This window comes from Phyllosticta citriasiana (genome assembly GCF_038021145.1).
Source record: "Phyllosticta citriasiana strain CBS 120426 chromosome Unknown IWZ02scaffold_7, whole genome shotgun sequence".
NCBI lineage: Eukaryota > Fungi > Ascomycota > Dothideomycetes > Botryosphaeriales > Phyllostictaceae > Phyllosticta > Phyllosticta citriasiana.
Window position 1 is genome coordinate 599,549 of NW_027117284.1, and position 18,314 is coordinate 617,862.

The window sequence follows — 18,314 nt, forward strand, 5'->3', positions numbered from 1 at the left end:
CCTCCTAACTCTTAAGGGGGGGAAAGATTATGTTAGAGAGGAACTGGGCAAGGCACTACAGACTGCCTGGAATGATATTCCATAGCGTTATCTTAATGCATTGGTGGAGAGTATGCCAAAACGGGTAGAGGCACTCATTAAGGCTGAGGGGTGGCACACGAAGTATTAGATCAGCAAAAAAAATAAAAAACTTAAAAGACACACCATTTTTACACTTAAAACACCAATCAAGACCACTATGAAGGTCCTAGGTGGCTAGTTATTAAGCAGTGTGGGTGCTGTATTTTGGCCGAGCAACCGGCAAAAATCCGGAATCGCTAATACTTTTGGCGCGTCACTGTAGCTCCGACCGCCGCGCCCAAGCTGCTGCCGCGCGGGCCTTGCGGTCCGATCCAACGCATCGGGCCGGCTGCCTGAGGTGTCCATATGTCTGTCACTACATCTCTATGTAGGTATATATACACGGCAGAGCTGTAAAAGACGACACATGTCGTACGTACATCCTTACATGCATCATGGACAATTATTCATCAATGCTACATAACGCACGCATGGACGCACGTCAAGAGACCACCACCTCCAGGGCCTTCTTTTGTCTCTCATCAGACCACAACTGGAGTATGTGTATAGTTTCAAAGGTTTTCTCTGCTTTACTTTGACGACGGACAACACGTGCACGGAGAGATCAATCACTGCGCGGGAGAATCCATCCAACACGTTTCCTCCTCGTACCCATCTCATCTTTCCAACAAATCTGCCTCTTAGACCGAAAAGCGAGCCAGGCATGCGATGCAGGCAGGCAGGCAGGCAGGCAGACAGACACAACGAACCATCTGCTGCTGCTGCTGCAGCAGCTGCTGCAAGGTCCTCAGAGAACCAACAAAATGCCAACAAAGGCAGAGCCACTGGGCATCACACATGCACGCACTATTCATGCAAACACGTTGTCGTTCGTCATCTTTGTCGTAGTAGCATGTGAAAAAGCGGGGGGAGGGGACATGGATGGGTAGATGGCTGACCGACTGCACCTTCGCGCGAACATTGATGCGAGGGGAGGGGGGGGAAGGGGCTGGCTGGGTCCGCATGTATCTGACTGGTAGGTACCTAGTCAGGCGAAGAAAAATTACGACGACGGCAACAGCGTAAAATGCTGGCTCATCTGGAGGAATTTTGGATGCGAGAATCACGGTCGTGAGAGGAACTGTTGGTGGGAATGTGTAGTTGAAACAACATAAAAGATGGGGGCAAGACCACCAGTGTGCAAATTCATGAGATATCGTATCTCCATCTCCGTTGCTCCCAATTGTTTTCAGATGCTGTTGGTGGAGTTGGTTTATTGACATCTCCCCGGGTGCTCAGGAGCTGAGTGATGCTGCTCCGGGCCTGTCCGCAGTCTGCACCGCTTTTGAGCATGCTTTGACACGCTGAAAAGCGGACCTCGTCTTCGAAAGGAATGGGGATTAAGTGACGCCTAGGGATAAGGACTGATTAGCGCTCCAACGCCTGCTTGCCCATGGAGGAGACAGTGACGGTCATGTAGGCCAACACCCACGCTGCAGCAAACAGACAGCGACCACCACTGTGATGGGACTCGGCCATGGAGCAAGCGAGAAGGAAGAAGAATGATCGACTCGAAAGCATAGAAGAGTAGAAACCAAAGAACAAGAACACAAAACACCTGGCAAACGACCCCAAAATAAAGTAGCGAACCCCTGGCAGCGCCGTCTACCGTGCAAGAAGAAAAAGGAAAACTGCAGAACAACAATCCCCCAACAAACAGACCCAATTCTCAGTCCATCTGGACAGCAAGACGCATGCGCTGAAGCTGGCAAAGGCAGAGCGGGCGCCCGCTCGGTATACAGTCAGTCAGTCAGTCAGCCAATCAATCAATCAACCAATCAACCAATCAACCAATCAACCAATCAACCAATCAACCAATCAACCAATCAACCAATCAACCAATCAACCAATCAACCAATCAACCAATCAACCAAAACAAGTCTGCCACCGCAAAACAACAAAAAAAAAAAAAAAAAAAAAAGGAAAAGAAAAAATCCAGATCAAGCCCAGACCCGCCCATAACCAAACCGAATCCTGTCCATAACATCAATCTCATCTCGTGGCGTCTCATCCATGCCGTCTCAATCAATTAGTCAGTCAGTCAGCCAGCCAGCCGGTAAACCGGAAGCCGTGAGTTGTGGCAGAGCAATAACGCCCGCCACACCACTCACTCGTACAAGGTGATACTTTCGAGCGTGTGCAGGTTCAGTGCTCCCTCCCCTCACATGACAATACACTTGTTGCCGCCCGTGGGCTCGCCCGGGTTCTGGCTCTTCTCAATCTCCGCAATCATGGCGTCGAATGCGCGCGCAACGTTCTCGTTGTACCGCGCCGAGGCTTCGGTCCATGCGCACTTGAACTCTTCAGCCAGCGACTTGCCCTGGTCGGCGCTGACTTGGCGCTGCTCGGGTCGCAAGTCGGACTTGTTGCCTACGATGACAAGAGGTACCCATTCCGTGCCCTGTGTGCTGCGTGTCAGCGAATGCGCAGGCCTGATAATGGGGATTGGCTGCTGCGGCGAGCGTACCAGGTGGTTGAGAATCTTGTCGCGGATTATGCGCGTCATTTCAAACGATTGCTTGGATGCAACGCTGTAGACAATCATGTAGCCATGGATGCCGATAAAGTGCTTCGAGTTGAGAATGCTGTACTCGTCCTATTGCAGTGCGCCGCCGCGTGTTAGCCTTGTACTCTTTGCGCCTCTTGTCATTGGCATATCGTGTCTGCAGCTATGCCGAGCACCTCAACTGCCATGCGAAAGCTCGAGTAACTTCTTCTGGTAGCCGAAGCCACCGTTCTCCCATGCTCTTGCTTTTTCTCTCTCCAGGTTGTGCCCATTCCCTCAAAGCCGTTCCCTGTATTGTAGCACCACGTACCTGTCCTGCCGTGTCGATGATCTCCGTGGCATAGTCCTGCCCCTTGTACCGAATCAACTTGCTAAATGTATTCTCGATTGTCGGGTAGTAGCTCTCGACAAAGTGGCCGTCGACGAATTGTACCGTAAGCGAAGACTTGCCTGTGGAGCGCCAAAGAGTTAGCAAACGTAGCCCTCCTTCCTTCCACATCACCCCATCTGTCTGCGCTCGGCATGGATGTCGGCGCGGGGAGAGGCCCGAAGTTCAAAGGCAGAGAGGGGTTTGCGCGAATCAGAACAAGGAACAGTGGTGGTTTACCGACGGAGCGACTGCCAACAATGGCGATCTTGCGTTGCTTGGGCGGAGTTGGCATGGTTGCGGCGAGCTAAGTGTGCTGTAGGTAGAATGCGAGTGAGAGAGCGGTGGGACGAGGGAGCCAGAGAAAAGCGAGTGAAGCTGAGGGTGAGAGGGCGGTGGCACACGCGATTGAGACGAGTGCGAGCTGAGAGGGAAAGAGTCTGGGGCGTGGCAGAGGAATATGTAAGTCGTCAGGATGCCTTGATGCCCGGCTCCGCTCAGACCGTTGGTCGGCGGCGGTGACGGCAGCTATGTATGTATGATGTAGCTGGTCAAAACACCCGGACAGGCGCTCCGGTCATGCAAGGAGCTCAATTCGCCGTGACGGTCCAGAGCAGATTTCTTGCTGGTGACGATGGAGAAGATTGCACCTCGCTGGTCGGTTCTCGACGTGAAAAAGACTGGACGTTGAAGCATTTGATCGAGTAATGGAAACGAGCCAAGCCCATTGGCGGGCCATTCCCGTCCCGCCGACTCCCCCCAGTGACATGTGCTTACCTTACGGCGACCCTGTAACTGGGTACTTTACTACACCAACAACTCGTCGCCCCTCGCTTCGGCCCACCACCGAACCGACCATGCCTGCAATAGCTACTCGCCCTACCTGTACGCGACGCCTCTGATCCTACTAGCCTCGACTCTAGGAATAAAATCCACTCTGCCATCGCATAGACGACGACATCACGAGGCCCCGCGTTTCAGCCCCATTCACTCATCATGTGGTACTAGCAACGTAGAGTAGAGTAGTGTAGTCAAACAAGTGTGTCTATTCTGCTAGTCCTCCTATCGACGACCTTCCTAGAAATAGTCCCCAACCATGGCAACCAAGAAAAGAATAAAGAGCCGCCGCCGTGTAAACTTTTCAGTTCAGCCACAAGGAGCCGGACAGAGGAAGAAAGAAAAGAAAGAGAAGCATGTACATCGAATGCATCCTGGGTATCGGGTATCTATTCAAGTTGTGGTTCGTTCAAGCCGCCCTGTTCACCAACGCCGTCCCGTAGTTGTTGACCACATGGTTGGTCTGTTGGAAATAAGTCTGCTGATTCTTTCGTGTGTCCGGTCTGCTTTAGTAGCTCTTGAGCCGGTCAATGACGCCCTGCAGGCGCTCCGTGAACGTTGTCCACACTTCGGTTCCTTCGTCGCCCTCAAACGCCTCGCCATCCACCTTCTGGTGGAAGACGCGGAACTGGTGGATCGCGCGGATGTGAACGTCGAAGCGCTGGTTTGGGAGTTTCGCGCGAACTTTCTCCCTGATCGCAGCATTCTGGCAAAGGTTGCCCAGCAAGACGGTGAGGTATCCATATGCTACGCCCGAGTGTGCCACGTCAATCGACTCCGCCTGCGCCGCCTTCTCTATGCCGACAACAGAGGTGGTGACCAACGAATCGAGAACCTCGTCACCGTCGCCAAGTGTTGCCGCTCTGGCACGGTCGCTGAACTCTGCAAGGTTGATCAGGACACCACAGGAGAGGATCAGGTGTTCGACAGTCTTCATGTGCTCAAACTCGTCCAGATCAGCGCTCAGAGCCTGGAACTTGGTGTCGATTGACCGCATCAAGTTTCGCACAAGCGAGTCTTTCGCAAAGACGTCGCAATTTTTCGGGTTGTTGTTTGTGATGTTGAGAATGAGCCTTCGTGCCAGTGCGTCGAGCTGTTCAGAAGACGACTCCGGTACGAGCAAAGCATCGATTGATGTGACGAGTTGATCCATCGACTCATCACTCCGAGCCTTCCATGCGGTAGCATTGATAGACGCGGACTCAAGAGTGGAAAGGACGAGCTCAAGAGTGTCAATCTCTGATTCGGTCGCCGAAGCATTCGACAATTTCTGGGTTGGCCCATGGGCAAGCTCGGCCACATCGGCAAGGTTTTGGTAACCAAGGAGATCGTCTGTATTGCCATTCTCTCGCAACTTGCGTACCACCATTTCCAAGCTTTTCAGAGCAACGGATCCTGGAGAGATGATCGTGGGAGTTTTCTCTGGCCAAATGATTCCGCTGATGGCATCACGGAACTCAACCAGAGAGCCTTGTGCAAGTCTCGACATGTTGGTTTTCCGATCTCTTGCAATCCTGCTGATATCCGTGTTCATCTTTGAGAAAAACGCCAGGGTGCCTAAGCATCCAGTCTGATAAATCTCCTCTAGAGTGGACCGGGGTGCCTCTTCCATGACCACAATTCCGATCGCCGACGCCATGCCGAACCCGAGGACAGGATCCTTTGTATTTGCCAGGGAAGCAAAGAGTCGACGGTCCAAACAATGCTCAGCCATGCGCGCCACATAGCTCTTGTCTTGAAGCTTCTGACACAATTCCAGTAGCGCGCTGCGACGTCGCGAAGTCGATTTAGGACTGACATCCTCGATATCGTCAAGCAGTGCCTCGAGATCGTCCACGACACGCCGCGCTGTGCCGGCCGCTCGAAGCTCATGGATGTTGCGCATGCCGCTAGTGCTATCTTCAAGGTCGTCATCCTGTGGGACGAGTGGTTTGCGAACTGGCGCGAGCTCTTCAAACATTGGAATGTCGAAAAGATCGTTTTGACAGCCGTCGTTAAGATAACTTCTGGTGTTGGAGTAGGTGTGCTTAGGTCCAGTCGCAACCGCTGCCATGGGCTGGGAGGAAGTTGCCTCCTGCGAGCTTCCAAGCTTTTCGAAACTTCCAGAGTCCTTTCCATAAGATTGCTTGAGCTTCGACTGACTGGCGCTATTGAAAGCAACAAGATCTTCCTCATCAAACATCGTCTCATCCTCCTCATCGCTGCTTTCATCCTGAGTCGCGTTCTGCTTCAGGGTGTCAATCAAGCGGCGTTTTTGAGCCCCAGCTGTGGTGGTTGTCATGTCCGATGCTGAACGCTGCATTCGAGATCGATTTGGCTTAACTGTGCTCGCGATTTTAAGATCATCAAGAGGGAGCACACTGGGGCTTGACTTTTCCGTAAAATCGAGCAACTTGCTCCAAGCTTGGTTTTGGCGAGGCGTGACCGTTCCAAACGGTGAATTTGATGTTCGGGCTGGTGGCGTTGCGGGGAACGACATATTTGCGCCTTCGTCATCTGATAGCTCAGGCATCGGAGTAGACACTATAGGCTCCGCAGGACTAGATGGCTTGGTTTCCGGGGACGGGAGCATCTGCTGTAGCAAAGCTGGAGCAGACTTTCCCTTGGACATGGCAGTTCTAATACTCTCCGGCTTGGCCTGAGTGCGGCGCGATCTGACCATGCTGAGGACCTTGGTAGCTGATGAAGACTCCGGCGTGGGATCGTTTTCGGACACGGTAGCAGATGACCTTGTTTTCCGGTGCCCCTGGTCCTTTGAGGAATTTGTGGTGTCTCGCTTGCGAATTCCCCTCTGACCAATCTTATTTGTATGAGCATTCACCTCTGCTTCGTTCCTTGGGCTGTCCTGACGCGTGCTCTTCAATGCCTTTGAAGGCCGTTCCTCCACGCCTGAGCGACCCTCGACTTCCGTGACCTGGGAGTCATCCGCAGGCAGAGATCTTTTGGAGGTTGACTTTTCCAACTTGCGGACCGGCAAATTCGGAATCTCGACCGCGACTCTGTTTCGGCGAAGCCCTTTTTGGACGGAAGAACCGTTGACACTGGTGATGCTCGAAGCTGAACCCCCACCTTTGACAATGGATGTATCACTGCTCTTTGCCGACAATCTCTTTGTCTCGGCCACTGCCTCTTCGCGCCTCAGTTGCTCCGAAGCAGAGTCCTCACTTGCGCCGTGTCCTTCCACGCCCTTCTCAGCCCGCCGAGGGAGCTTTGCGATGGCGCGCTTGGGTTTTGCCTTTATCCCTTCGTCCTCAGATGAGGGAAAGTCGAAGACCGAGAGTGAGGCCGACTCCGCCTTGGATCTTGCGGCAGGTCCAACTTTGGCTGGCCTCTTCAGTATTGGCTCTGACGGCATGGGTCTGGTAGGGCGCGGTTTTTCTGGGGATTGCGCATCGCCAAAGAGGTTGTAGGTGGTTGAAGTGGTTGGCATGCGTGAAGATCGGCCATAAGTAGCCACCTTCCTGCGGCGCTGCGGAGGTTCCATGTTCGAGCAGCAATGGCAGCTTTGGAGGCAAACGAGGGAACTCAGATCATTTTATAGAGGAGGACGTTGACGGCGGATTGGTATTCCCGACGCGTGAATCAGGAGGGCGAGCGGTTTGTTGGAAGTACGGATGGCGACGTGAGACTTGACGCGCCGCGGAGCGGGAGAGAGGCGCGAGTGGTGAGGACGTCGCGGGTGATGGCAGAATTTGAGTCGCAAAAGAGGTCGGGAGCGAGAATAGGTGAGCTGCGGAGAAGAGGGCGAAATGAGGGCGAGATTGGAGGCCGTTTGGAGAACAAGAGTCGGTTGGATGGGTTTGTTGACGAAGCTGGCGTACCTCTGGGCGGATGCGGCGCCCAAGCGGCGGGCGGGCATGCGGGCGGTGAAGCAGGGTCCAGGATTGATCGACTGTGGGCTGCCGTGGCCGACGGCCAACCCCAGGCCATGCACGAGCATCTATCATCACCATTCCACTCTCCCTCTCCTCTGCCCTCACGTAATAGTTCTCCAAAATTTTACCTGCTGCTCTCCAGTACCAGTGACTACTTCTTCGCCTCTCACTCCTCCGTTCCCTCTTCCACCTCGTCCTCTGCCCGTGCTCTCAACACTCGCGGCAGACAGATCCTTTTGCCTTTCTCGGCCTGCTCACCCTCTGCTCAGCTCCTCGATCCTTCAACACCACCACGCCCCTTCACTCTCGTGAGCCGAGCAGCGCCGCAATGACTAGCACTCCTCCTCAACAAGCCCCATCCCAATGCATGGGCCCCGAGTACCGCCGTGAGAGCGAAAAGCCCACGGCCACCGTGTCGACCCAGGTGTCTCACGATAACATTCACATCCTGCCGCAGACGCCGCAGCTGATATCCCTGCTGACGTGCGTGCCCCCAACGGCCTCGAGGCTGCCTACCGGTAGGCTAACCACCAGCATTGTCGCGCCTACAGCATGATTCGCGACAAGAAGACGGACCGCGCCGACTTCATCTTTTACTCGAACCGCATCATTCGACTACTGGTCGAGGAAGGCCTGAACCATTTGCCCGTACAAGAACACACAATTACGACGCCGCTGGGTACCCAGTACTCGGGTGTCAAGTTTGAGGGCAAGATTTGCGGCGTGAGCATCATGCGCGCGGGCGAGTCGATGGAGCAAGGGCTGCGCGACTGCTGTCGCTCGGTGCGCATAGGCAAGATTCTGATTCAGCGCGATGAAGAGACGGCCAGGCCCAAGCTATTCTATGACAAGCTGCCCGAGGACATTTCAGACAGATGGGTCTTGCTCTTGGACCCCATGCTGGCAACGGGTGCGTCACGGCCACTGAAGACTCAATGCAGAGCAAGGCTGACATACTCCTAGGTGGCTCGGCCCTCATGGCCGTCGAAGTCCTCAAGTCGCGCGGTGTGCCTGAGGAGCGCATCCTCTTCCTCAACCTCATCGCCAGCCCCGAAGGCGCTGCCAACTTTGCGGAGAAATTCCCCAAGCTGCGCGTCATTACCGCGTTTGTGGATCAAGGATTGAACGAAAAGAAGTGGGTTGCCAGCCAACGTGACATTCCACCAGTCTCCCAGCTAACGAAGTCGATCTAGCTACATCATTCCCGGCCTCGGCGACTTTGGTGACAGGTTCTACACCGTGTGAATATCCAGCTTCACAGAAACCAACGACATATATATCCCCCTCAATCTATCGGCTTTTGACTGCCATTTGAGGCGACATTCTCCCTGTGCTCTCACCATTATTCTCACTTTGGTTCTTGGTATCTATCTTCCAACTGGCACCAAATTTGCATCTTGCACCAAGTTTGGAACGAACAAATGCATTCAGCGGCTGCCTGCCTTTACAGCGTCAGGATCATGGGCTGAGACGTGTATATAAAGAGGGGCAGTGGCGGATGGGATCGCGCCAACTCGAAACCATCCATGTAGAAAGAATAAAGAGTTGCACAGAGGTCAACTTTGCGTCATGCATAAAATTGGAAATGATAATGGAGACAGTGATGAGAGAAGAAGATAGCAGCATCAGATGGAAAAGTGAGATGCGAATCGAAGAGCCAAGGTGCACGTAGAGTCTTTTCCGCAAGCATGGCATTGAATTTCTCACGTTTGGTTCCAAGGATATGCCCCTTGATCGTTCATGATGCCACGAAGCATGCACAAAAGACTACCGTCTACCTGCTTGTTCTCCGTCTTACACCCAGTCTCTGAAATTATTTAGTCACATGCCTTTCCTTTCCTTTCCTTTCCTTTCCTTCCCTTCCCTTCCCCTCCCTTCTCCTCTCCACTTCTCCGACCACCAGCGACCCAACGCGACCTATGTACCTACACGCTGCCAGTGACGCCAGCCCTCCCCTTTACCCCCACCCCTGTCTTTTTCAAGGAATGCCGTCCTATCAACAGATCGGATGTGTACGCGAGCGTCGACCCCGTGTCGAGACGAGACGAGACGAGACGAGACGACGGGGTGGCGTTGATTGAGTTGCGGGAGGCATTTAGGGTAGGTGAGTCGGTAAGTACCTTCAATTGGTGCCCAAACAGTGGCCAAGGGTAGGTAGGTAGGTGGGTAGGTAGGTATGGTAGGGAAGCGGTGTGCAAGTGTCTCTGATGCCTGACTGGGTCAAGGGGTGGCTGACCCGGATGGCTTGGGGGGAACATGGTACCGGGATTGTGAAGGACAGGGGGAGAGGGAGGGAGGTGGTTGGTATGGGTTTGTTGACATAGACCGACGCGTGGAGAAGTGCGTGGTTGAGATTCTCAGAAATCTGCTTGCTTGCTTGCTTGCTTGCTTGCTTGCTTGAATGCTCTCCGCCTTTTGATTGACCCCAAAGACACTGAAAAGAAAGCAAAACGGATTGATATGGTGACATACAAAAAACCCTTAACTCCCACATGATGCCACAACATGTAAAAGAGCAAACAATACGCTCATCTGGGGTATCGGTACGAAAAGGGTCTCCCAGCGCGGTACCTGAAGACTAGCCACTTGACCTTGACGCGTTCCAAACCGAAGGTTGAAATCTTGGTTTTGTGGTGGAGGCGGGACAAATCCCCGTTTGACCCCTTGTCCCGCTGCCCCTGAGCTTGTGCTTTGGTGAAGGAAAGGGAATGTGACTTGGCCGACGTCGCCTTCCCTGTCTACCGGTACCTGAAAGACGCCCAAAACGCCAAAGACATCCCTGACATGTCCATCTTGCCTCCCATGACCGTGCAGGGACGTTTGTTCGGTCGATCCAGGAACCAGGGCGTTGCTTTCCACGCAAAGATGCTGCTGATTTAATCCCCATCCCAGTTCAACCGGCCAGCCGACCGTTTTTCGAATCGGTGATGAGGCCGCTGCTTGATGGGCGGTGCCGTCGCCACACCTTTTTCTTGTCCGTTGCCTGATAGTCGTTTCCCTGCTATTTTGCGCTTTCCTTGCAGTCCCCTTGACCCTGTGCTCCAGAACACAACTCTTGACCCTCTCCCACAACTTCATCACAAGATAACTTTTACATTCTCACGTGGCTCTAGTCGTCATCGGCATAGTCCGCCTCGCCATCGGCTTCGTCGTCGTCGATAAAATCATCGCGTGGCCGAGTCGCGGCAGTCCGGTCGCGGCTTGTCATGGTGTCCAACTCGCGATAACGTTTGTTTTGCAGGGCCAGGTCGGCACGATCGTCCTTTTCTTCTTGCGCCACGGCGTCGCACGCATCGACCCACTCATAATAGACGTCGATAGGCTGCGAGATGCCTGTTCACGAACGAAACGCGGTTAGTCCTGATATGTACGGCGGAAGATGGAGGCGACACGCTGAGGAGGGAGGCCTACTCGTGATCGGTTGCTGGAAGTTGACAGCGCACACTTTACACTGCAGGTTTCCAATGTTGCTTTTCTTGTCCATTTGGATGGTCACCGACTTTTCGTGGTTGCAGAAGAGGCACTGGAAAACGGTTGCGAGACCCTCTTTCTATAAAACAGGCGCAAGCCACGGGTTAGCCAACAATGTCGGTCGCTGCCACCATGCAGAGTTTGTGCGAGCATCGGGTAGTGGCAACCCGTTTTGGGACTGTGGTTTGCCGCCGGTGACGCGATCAACAGGCAAGGCTTGCTGCTTGCTTGCTTGCTTGCTCGCGTCGTGTTGGGCTGGCTAACGGGCAGCGGAGGCAACGTACTTTCTTGGGCGCGACGGGACCGCGCGAAGACTTTTTGCGTTTTCCCTGGGAGGAGGGTCAGCGCGAGCAGGGGCGGCGGCGGGTGCCGAGCAAGGCGGCGATCGTACCATTTTGCGATGGAGTGGATGCAGAGGGGTGTAATGGAGTTTTGACGGGAGGTGATAGCTGCGGTGCCAAGTTACGACTAAGAGCAAAGGCGCGCCGGCCAAGGCGGTGAGTAATGATTGGGCAGCAGAGGGTCCACATGCGTAGCACGCCCCTCCCCGCAAGCAGCCGGCGGCGCGATAGAGCTCGGCTGCCGCCCCGCGATGCCTTCGGCCAGGCGCTCAGCTATGGATGCGCTGCCCTGGGCTGCCCGCCCGTATGGCTTCTGTACCAAACTGATAATAATCTCTAGGCGACATCTGGCTAGCCACCGTCGACTACAAAAGACCCGCCCCCTTGTGGGCTGTCAAGGGCTTCTCTCTCTTGCTCCTCTCCCTTTCTCCTCGACATCAATCGCCCCGCATCGCCATCTTTGCCGCATCTTAGCACCCAGGTCCAGCTCGGGACCCCGCGAGCTTGCCATCTTCTTCTTTGTTCTTTAGATATCTTCTGTCCAGCTTGGAATCAAATACCTACCTTGTCCAATCGTAATCACAGCTACCTGCGTACAATGGCTTCCTCAAACGACCCCACTACTCTGTTCAACGAGATCCTGTCCCGCCTCGACGCCATCCAGCGCGACAACGTCCAACTGACCTCGCAGGTCGACGCCATCAACGGCCGCGTCAACACTCTGGCTGGAATCAAGGACGTCAAGGACAAGGCCGAGGCAGCCACGTCCAATGGCAAGGCTGCCGCCGCCGTGGCGCAGAAGGATGACACCAAGCCCTCTGAGAGCGTCAAGAAAATTAGTGAACAGTATGACCCTGGGGCCACAGAGGTCACACCGCGCCGATCCAGCGTCTCCCTAAACAAGATTATCTTGACATCGTACCCCGGCCAGGCTGGCGTCGACCCCATACCGATGCAGTGGGGACATGTCGATCCCGCCGTGAGAGGCCCCGTCGTGGTGTCGCGGCACGCAAACACCATAAGGCGGAGAAACGGTATGTCGATCATCCGGCGCTTGCAGCCAAGCAGAGGGGCTCACACTGTGCTTTGCAGCTATTGGCGCCCACGGTGGCTCATACTCCATTTACCATGCCCTTGCAGTGGCAAGCAAGAACCTCGACATCAACCACAAGCCAGACTTCACCAACACGGAGCCCGCTACAAACATTGGTCCTTTCCCGCAATGGAGCGACCCCAAGAAGATTGTGTCCATGGACCCTCTTGGCCACCTGGCGCCATGGCTGTACAAGGAGTACATTGACAAGGATGGCGTCGAAATTCGGCCCACCATTGCGGTGACCAAGGCGCACATGAAGCTGCCAGAGCTTCAAGAAAGCGTCCAAAAGGGGCGGCTTGTGCCCGACGGCAAAATCTGCATCAACGAGCTTGGAGAATTGGCCGTCACCAAGTTTGCCGTCGAGCCCGTGTGGTATCTCCCAGGCGTGGCCGAGAGGTTCGGAATCGGTAAGTGGCGGCTGCGCGTCTCTCGAGAGACGCGTCTGGGCTGACAGACATTAGACGAGGGAACACTGCGCAGGACACTATTTGAGGAGACTGGTGGCTCGTATCCCGAACTCATCACACGAGGTGACGTGAAGCTCTTCCTGCCTCCGATTGGCGGGTTGACGGTTTATGTCTTTGGCGACCCGGCCAAGATGTCAGATCCCAACGTGCGACTCGCCCTCCGTGTTCACGATGAGTGCAACGGCAGCGACGTCTTCGGGTCTGACATTTGCACCTGCCGACCCTACCTCATCTTCGGCATCGAAGAGGCGGTCAAGGAGGCGCAGAAGGGCGGAAGCGGAGTCGTCATCTATTTCCGCAAGGAAGGACGCGCGCTGGGAGAAGTAACCAAATACTTGGTGTACAACGCAAGTGAGTCGACAGACCAGGCGCGTATAAGCAGGCGGGTAGCTAACGGCGACTCTAGGAAAACGTGGCACCGACAGTAAGTGTCGTACTTGCAGCGTCGACGTATTGGGGAGCTAACGTGTGAGCAGAGGCGAGCGAATACTTTAAGCGGACGGAGAATATTGCAGGCGTCAAGGTGAGCTACCGGCAGTCTATGTAGTCAGGGCGCACATGGCGTAGCTAACTTGATGGCAATAGGACATGCGGTTCCAGGCGCTAATGCCAGACGTGAGTAATAGTTACTCCAAAATGTGGTGGCTACGGATGACTGAGCTCTGTCCTTGGGCAAACAGATTCTGCATTGGCTGGGCATCACCAAGATCGACCGCATGCTCAGCATGTCCAAGTAAGCGCCTCCTTTGCGCCGCGCCTGCGTAAGAGAAATCCAGCTGACCGGGACGGCCAGCATGAAACACGACGCGATCGTCGAACAAGGGATTCCAATTCATGAGCGCGTCCCGATTCCCGACGAAATGATACCTGCCGACAGTCGGGTTGAGATTGACGCGAAGATCCACGCTGGTTACTGTAAGCGACATGAAGCTGAGGGGACGCGGGCAGTGCAACGGCTGACAGGAGACAGTCACGACAGGAAAGGTGATGACCATGGAGGAGTTGTCTAATGTTCAAGGGCGCGCGTGGGAAGACGTTGATGTAAGTGCCTGCGCATCAATACTTTGGCAGCGCTGCATCGGGATCCGGGCTAACGCAAAGGGCAGCACTGATTATTGGATTTCGGGGCCCCGCGGCGGCGGCGGAGAGGCACGGGTAGCAATTGTGGGGAAGGAAAGTGGGAGATTTTTTTTTTTTTTTTTTTTTTTTTTTTTTTTTTGGGCGGGGGCATTTTGGCAGAAGCAGACGGGTCGGTGGTTGGAGCAGTCGGGTCGGGAAGGCTGGCGGTGGCCTGAAGTGGAACCACGGACAGGATTAGAGAGGTGAGGGCGATACAATTGAACCAAGGCTGCATGTCGGCTGCATAAGGATGAAGCCAGCGCTGCGATGCATCGTGTTCGTGGCACGGGCCGAGGATGGAAGCGTGGAAGCTTGGTGGGCTTCGTCTGCTGCCAGCTGACGAACGACGTGAAAGGACCCAGCAGCTGCAGACAACTGGAGTGCTGAGCGGAAAGCTGGACTTTACGTACCGCACCTTAGTCGACGAGAGCGGCGAGTGGAGGCTGACCGGTAAGGTAGCTGCCCTCAGGATCGCGTGCCTTGGGCTCTACCTACCGGTCGAGCAGCTGACTCGGGCTGGTCTGGTCTGGTCTGGTCTGTTCTGTTCTGGCAGTCTGGCCCAGCATGATTGATGTCTTGCAGGCAGGGAACCCACCGGGACCTGGGCCGACAGGCATGCATCCTGGACTCGACGTGGCCGGCCTTTGTTTGCCCGCCAGTCGAAAGCGCACTTCGTCACGGCGCAGGCGGGCGGGTGAATGCTGCGCTGCGCTGCGCGGGGCGGCTGGCAAAAAGGGCTGAGGTTGACCATGTCATGTCGTCAGGGGTTCGTTTTCTCACGTCAAGCACCGCAGTCCAGGCACTTCGCTATGTGCCATGGCCTTCCCCACCCGCAGAGGCCAATCGACGCACTTCGTCGAGCTTACCATGCGCCCCGCGTATAAACGTTCGACAGCGCACCCCCGACCAGTCCTGACTTCCTGTCTTCCAGCCCAAAACCGGTTATCCATCCCCAAGCATTCCCCGCCGCCTGTCCGCATATCAAGAAGCCTTTTGCATCCTCTCTCACAAACAACGCTACCATCCTCCTCCTCCTCCTTCGACCTTTGATCTTCCCTACTCTGTCGATCACTCCTCGCCAATCTCACATCCGTCAACATGACCAACAAGTCCTTCTACATCCCCATCTCCTCCAATCAATCCTCCGCAAAGGCCTCCTCCAAACGCCCGCCCCTCACTCCCTCGAGCGTTTCTCCTCCGTCATTGAACACCCACCACTGCGCCACGAGGAGCGACACTGGCGTCCACGCCCCGGCAAAAGCTGCTGCTATTCTCACCAGGATGGCTTCTCATTCTTCGCGGAGATCAAATCCCTCTTCGCCTCCACAGTCACCTGGTACGTACCTATTTTGCTCTCCCCCACCTCTGAGACCACCCACCCATCAAGCCCGTCTCTGTTTACCCAGCACGGCGCTGATTGTTTTGGCCAGTCGAGGAGCGGCAAAGCATTCACTCGGACTCGTCATCAGACTACTGGTGCCACAGTCGGCAAGGAAGTTCGTTGCCTGAAACGCAGCCCTACGTCAGAATCTCCGCTAACAGGTTCTCAGGTGGCTACATCAGCTTTCCCGACTTTGAAAAATACAGTCACGCAAGCGACAACGACCAGGATGACCACTCATGACGGAGCACTTTTCGGTTGCCATTATGAAAATTTTGTTGTTTTTTTCATCCCCACCTGGACGGGCTACGGTCCCGAGTTCCCCGCGGTTTGACTGGCTGGCTTTCAAACTTTTAGTGTTTCGCAAACACCCGCCGCTCAGTCGTGCCGCGCCCGCATGAGCTCATCCATGCGGAGAAGGTCCTGGGACCTTCTCATGCAGGGCCAAACTCGGGGCCTACCGAATCCATGCCGGAAAACTTGTCCTTGCAGGCGGGAGAAATCCACATGAGGCGTTTCGGGAGTCTTAGCAAGAAGAATGGCACATGCGCAGGCGTTCTTCCAGCGGACGGACACGGCATCCGGTGTTGTAACCTTCGCGGCAAGAAGCAAAACAGATGGGCGGGATGGGATGCCCATTGCATGCTGGGAGAAGCGGCGAATTCCTAATGTAGAATTCGAGTGAACTTGTCTTATGCAGTGCAGTGGTAAAGATGGTCGGTAATCAACAAACCAAAGTTGCAAACAGTTTTTTGGGCCATGGCTTCGTGACTGGTGCAGGGGATGCTGTCATAGAAGCGTGTTTCCTGTCGTTGGGTGCCAACTGAATAATGCAAAGACAATGTCAAGCTCAAAAGCATGGCCTAAAGGCCATAACAGCTGATCAACCAGTTTCCGGGAACAGCGTCGTCCAATCCTGGAGTGGCGGGACCTGAGAAGGCTGGGAGGGGACTTGTTGACGGGCCCGAGCCAAGGCTGGCACCGCAGCTGGCTTAGGTCAGTCGGGTCAAGTCTCGGAGTCGCACCCAAGTAATTTTGCTTGGCAGCTGCCAAACGCGGTGAGACGGCTCGCTTCTACGTTTCGCCGAGTAAGCGATTGGATTTTCCATTCCCACTCAGCGCGCGAACCGCCTGACACCAGCGACGACACGACGACAACCCGGATCCAGCCCCCCGACATCCAACACAGGTCGCAATCATGGCTGTCGGCAAGAACAAGCGTTTGTCCAAGGGCAAGAAGGGCATCAAGAAGAGGACCGACCCCTTCGCCAAGAAGGACTGGTACTCCGTCAAGGCCCCTTCGACTTTCCAGATCAGAGAGTACGATGCATCCACCTAGCAGCCGCACTACAAGCCGCTGACCCGAATTTTTTTTTTTTTTGTAGTGTCGGCAAGACTCTCGTCAACAGGACCACTGGTCTGAAGAACGCCAACGACGCCCTCAAGGGCCGGATATTCGAGGTCTCGCTCGCCGACCTCCAGAAGGACGAGGACCACGCTTTCCGCAAGGTCAAGCTCCGCGTCGACGAGGTCCAGGGCAAGAACTGCCTGACCAACTTCTACGGCCTCGACTTCACCTCCGACAAGCTCCGCTCCCTCGTCCGCAAGTGGCAGACGCTGATCGAAGCCAACGTCGTCGTCAAGACCACCGATGACTACCTCATCCGTCTTTTCTGCATCGCCTTCACCAAGCGCCGCCCCAACCAGATCAGGAAGACCACCTACGCCGCCTCGTCGCAGATCCGCGCCATCCGCAAGAAGATGACCGAGATCATGGCCCGCGAGGCCTCGAGCTGCACCCTCTCCCAGCTCACCACCAAGCTGATCCCCGAGGTCATTGGCCGTGAGATCGAGAAGGCTGCCCAGGGCATCTACCCTCTCCAGAACGTACGTTGGAAATGGAAAGAGGATGAGAATGAAGACAAAGGTTGACAATGGAATAGGTCCACGTCCGCAAGGTCAAGCTCCTCAAGGCTCCCAAGTTCGACCTCGGCGCCCTCCTCTCGCTGCACGGCGAGTCGACTCACGACGAGTCCGGCCAGAAGGTAAGGAAGAGAAGCTGCGAGGCGCTTTGGATGAAGCTAATGCGAGAATTTAGGTCGAGCGTGAGTTCAAGGAGCAGGTTCTCGAGACCGTTTAAACGGATTAAGGATGGACGGGTTGTCACGACGGTCGGGTCTTGCTCTTTCCTAGGAGGCATCAAAAGGTGTTATGTTTTTGAACAATATCAGAGCCAAAGAGCCCGATTCCCAAAACCGCTTTGTACCCATGCTCTTTGGTGAACCACTAACGGGCAACAAACGGCTCCAGGAACAAAAGAGCAAACCCGGCCGGACTCGAGTGGGGAAAAAAACAATTCAGTAGCAGCAACGCCACGGACACGGAATGGCGCATGGTTGGGAACAGGAATGGATTCGATTTTTCTTACCTGATGCGCCGTGCCGTGGACTGCAATGAAAATCGACGTCCCAAGAATTGATTCTAAGCTTGTGCTTTGTGTCAAAATCACTGTGATGCTGGGGCTGCGCTTTTCAGCATGTCGTGGAGCAGTCAAATGTTCTAGCCTTTTTCGTCTCAGCTGGAGAGCGCGTCGCTGCTCCAACAAGCCTATACAAGAAGCCATTAAGCTAGCGCTGACTTTTGGTGTGGATTGTTGGCAGGCTAGTGCGCTCGATGGGTTCCGCGTTGAAAAGGTGTACGCTTGGGCCAAGTCGAGAGCCAGGATATGACGAAC

General features: G+C 54.9%; 7 protein-coding genes across 7 annotated transcripts; 4 read left to right on the forward strand and 3 right to left on the reverse strand.

Annotated features, from left to right (window-relative positions):
• Positions 1 to 1,963: 1,963 nt before the first annotated feature.
• Positions 1,964 to 3,737, reverse strand: IWZ02DRAFT_452159 (rheb small monomeric GTPase RhbA). The gene is given in 5 exon segments (XM_066767570.1): positions 1,964 to 1,999; positions 2,012 to 2,521; positions 2,588 to 2,716; positions 2,937 to 3,076; positions 3,234 to 3,737. The coding sequence occupies 4 exon segments, from the start codon at positions 3,286 to 3,288 to the stop codon at positions 2,282 to 2,284; spliced, it is 564 nt and encodes a 187-aa protein (XP_066622223.1). The 5' UTR covers positions 3,289 to 3,737; the 3' UTR covers positions 1,964 to 1,999; positions 2,012 to 2,281.
• A 601-nt stretch (positions 3,738 to 4,338) lies between these two features.
• IWZ02DRAFT_378367 (wings apart-like protein regulation of heterochromatin-domain-containing protein) lies at positions 4,339 to 7,185 on the reverse strand (the record flags this gene model as incomplete). Its single annotated transcript, XM_066764988.1, has 2 exons — positions 4,339 to 6,651; positions 6,907 to 7,185. 2 exons carry the CDS (start codon positions 7,183 to 7,185, stop codon positions 4,339 to 4,341), a joined length of 2,592 nt encoding a protein of 863 aa, XP_066622224.1.
• Positions 7,186 to 7,739: 554 nt separating this feature from the next.
• IWZ02DRAFT_452163 (uracil phosphoribosyltransferase) lies at positions 7,740 to 9,401 on the forward strand. Its single transcript, XM_066767571.1, has 4 exons — positions 7,740 to 8,188; positions 8,257 to 8,615; positions 8,669 to 8,840; positions 8,899 to 9,401. The coding sequence occupies exons 1-4, from the start codon at positions 8,034 to 8,036 to the stop codon at positions 8,948 to 8,950; spliced, it is 738 nt and encodes a 245-aa protein (XP_066622225.1). The 5' UTR covers positions 7,740 to 8,033; the 3' UTR covers positions 8,951 to 9,401.
• Positions 9,402 to 10,814: 1,413 nt separating this feature from the next.
• Positions 10,815 to 11,505, reverse strand: IWZ02DRAFT_378566 (transcription elongation factor Elf1 like-domain-containing protein; the record flags this gene model as incomplete). The annotated part of the gene is made up of 3 exons (XM_066764994.1): positions 10,815 to 11,038; positions 11,117 to 11,255; positions 11,461 to 11,505. Coding segments are annotated over 3 exons (408 nt in total), but the record flags the coding sequence as incomplete, so codon positions are not given.
• A 114-nt stretch (positions 11,506 to 11,619) lies between these two features.
• Positions 11,620 to 14,299, forward strand: IWZ02DRAFT_452171 (GTP cyclohydrolase II). The gene is made up of 10 exons (XM_066767572.1): positions 11,620 to 12,551; positions 12,610 to 13,020; positions 13,075 to 13,431; positions 13,487 to 13,504; positions 13,557 to 13,603; positions 13,666 to 13,695; positions 13,761 to 13,813; positions 13,874 to 13,995; positions 14,051 to 14,121; positions 14,187 to 14,299. Exons 1-10 carry the CDS (start codon positions 12,116 to 12,118, stop codon positions 14,190 to 14,192), a joined length of 1,551 nt encoding a protein of 516 aa, XP_066622227.1. The 5' UTR covers positions 11,620 to 12,115; the 3' UTR covers positions 14,193 to 14,299.
• Positions 14,300 to 15,206: 907 nt separating this feature from the next.
• On the forward strand, positions 15,207 to 15,891 carry IWZ02DRAFT_272331 (uncharacterized protein). Its single transcript, XM_066763511.1, has 2 exons — positions 15,207 to 15,535; positions 15,630 to 15,891. The coding sequence occupies exons 1-2, from the start codon at positions 15,298 to 15,300 to the stop codon at positions 15,821 to 15,823; spliced, it is 432 nt and encodes a 143-aa protein (XP_066622228.1). The 5' UTR covers positions 15,207 to 15,297; the 3' UTR covers positions 15,824 to 15,891.
• A 741-nt stretch (positions 15,892 to 16,632) lies between these two features.
• IWZ02DRAFT_452183 (40S ribosomal protein eS1) lies at positions 16,633 to 18,200 on the forward strand. Its single transcript, XM_066767573.1, has 4 exons — positions 16,633 to 16,900; positions 16,966 to 17,467; positions 17,524 to 17,625; positions 17,679 to 18,200. Exons 1-4 carry the CDS (start codon positions 16,779 to 16,781, stop codon positions 17,718 to 17,720), a joined length of 768 nt encoding a protein of 255 aa, XP_066622229.1. The 5' UTR covers positions 16,633 to 16,778; the 3' UTR covers positions 17,721 to 18,200.
• The last annotated feature ends 114 nt before the right edge of the window (positions 18,201 to 18,314 follow it).

Bases quoted from the DNA above. Each gene is read 5' to 3' on its own strand.
- IWZ02DRAFT_452163 (XM_066767571.1), top strand. From the start codon at position 8,034: ATGACTAGCACTCCTCCTCAACAAGCCCCATCCCAATGCATGGGCCCC. The intron at 8,189-8,256 runs GTGCGTGCCCCC...TCGCGCCTACAG, and splicing joins CAGCTGATATCCCTGCTGAC to CATGATTCGCGACAAGAAGA. The intron at 8,841-8,898 runs GTGGGTTGCCAG...AAGTCGATCTAG, and splicing joins CAAGGATTGAACGAAAAGAA to CTACATCATTCCCGGCCTCG.
- IWZ02DRAFT_452171 (XM_066767572.1), top strand. From the start codon at position 12,116: ATGGCTTCCTCAAACGACCCCACTACTCTGTTCAACGAGATCCTGTCC. The intron at 12,552-12,609 runs GTATGTCGATCA...TGTGCTTTGCAG, and splicing joins CACCATAAGGCGGAGAAACG to CTATTGGCGCCCACGGTGGC. The intron at 13,604-13,665 runs GTGAGCTACCGG...TGATGGCAATAG, and splicing joins AGAATATTGCAGGCGTCAAG to GACATGCGGTTCCAGGCGCT.
- IWZ02DRAFT_452159 (XM_066767570.1), bottom strand. From the start codon at position 3,288: ATGCCAACTCCGCCCAAGCAACGCAAGATCGCCATTGTTGGCAGTCGC. The intron at 3,077-3,233 runs GTAAACCACCAC...GGCGCTCCACAG, and splicing joins TGTTGGCAGTCGCTCCGTCG to GCAAGTCTTCGCTTACGGTA. The intron at 2,522-2,587 runs GTACGCTCGCCG...CGCAGCACACAG, and splicing joins ACAAGATTCTCAACCACCTG to GGCACGGAATGGGTACCTCT.
- IWZ02DRAFT_452183 (XM_066767573.1), top strand. From the start codon at position 16,779: ATGGCTGTCGGCAAGAACAAGCGTTTGTCCAAGGGCAAGAAGGGCATC. The intron at 16,901-16,965 runs GTACGATGCATC...TTTTTTTTGTAG, and splicing joins TCGACTTTCCAGATCAGAGA to TGTCGGCAAGACTCTCGTCA. The intron at 17,468-17,523 runs GTACGTTGGAAA...ACAATGGAATAG, and splicing joins GCATCTACCCTCTCCAGAAC to GTCCACGTCCGCAAGGTCAA.
- IWZ02DRAFT_272331 (XM_066763511.1), top strand. From the start codon at position 15,298: ATGACCAACAAGTCCTTCTACATCCCCATCTCCTCCAATCAATCCTCC. The intron at 15,536-15,629 runs GTACGTACCTAT...TGTTTTGGCCAG, and splicing joins TTCGCCTCCACAGTCACCTG to TCGAGGAGCGGCAAAGCATT.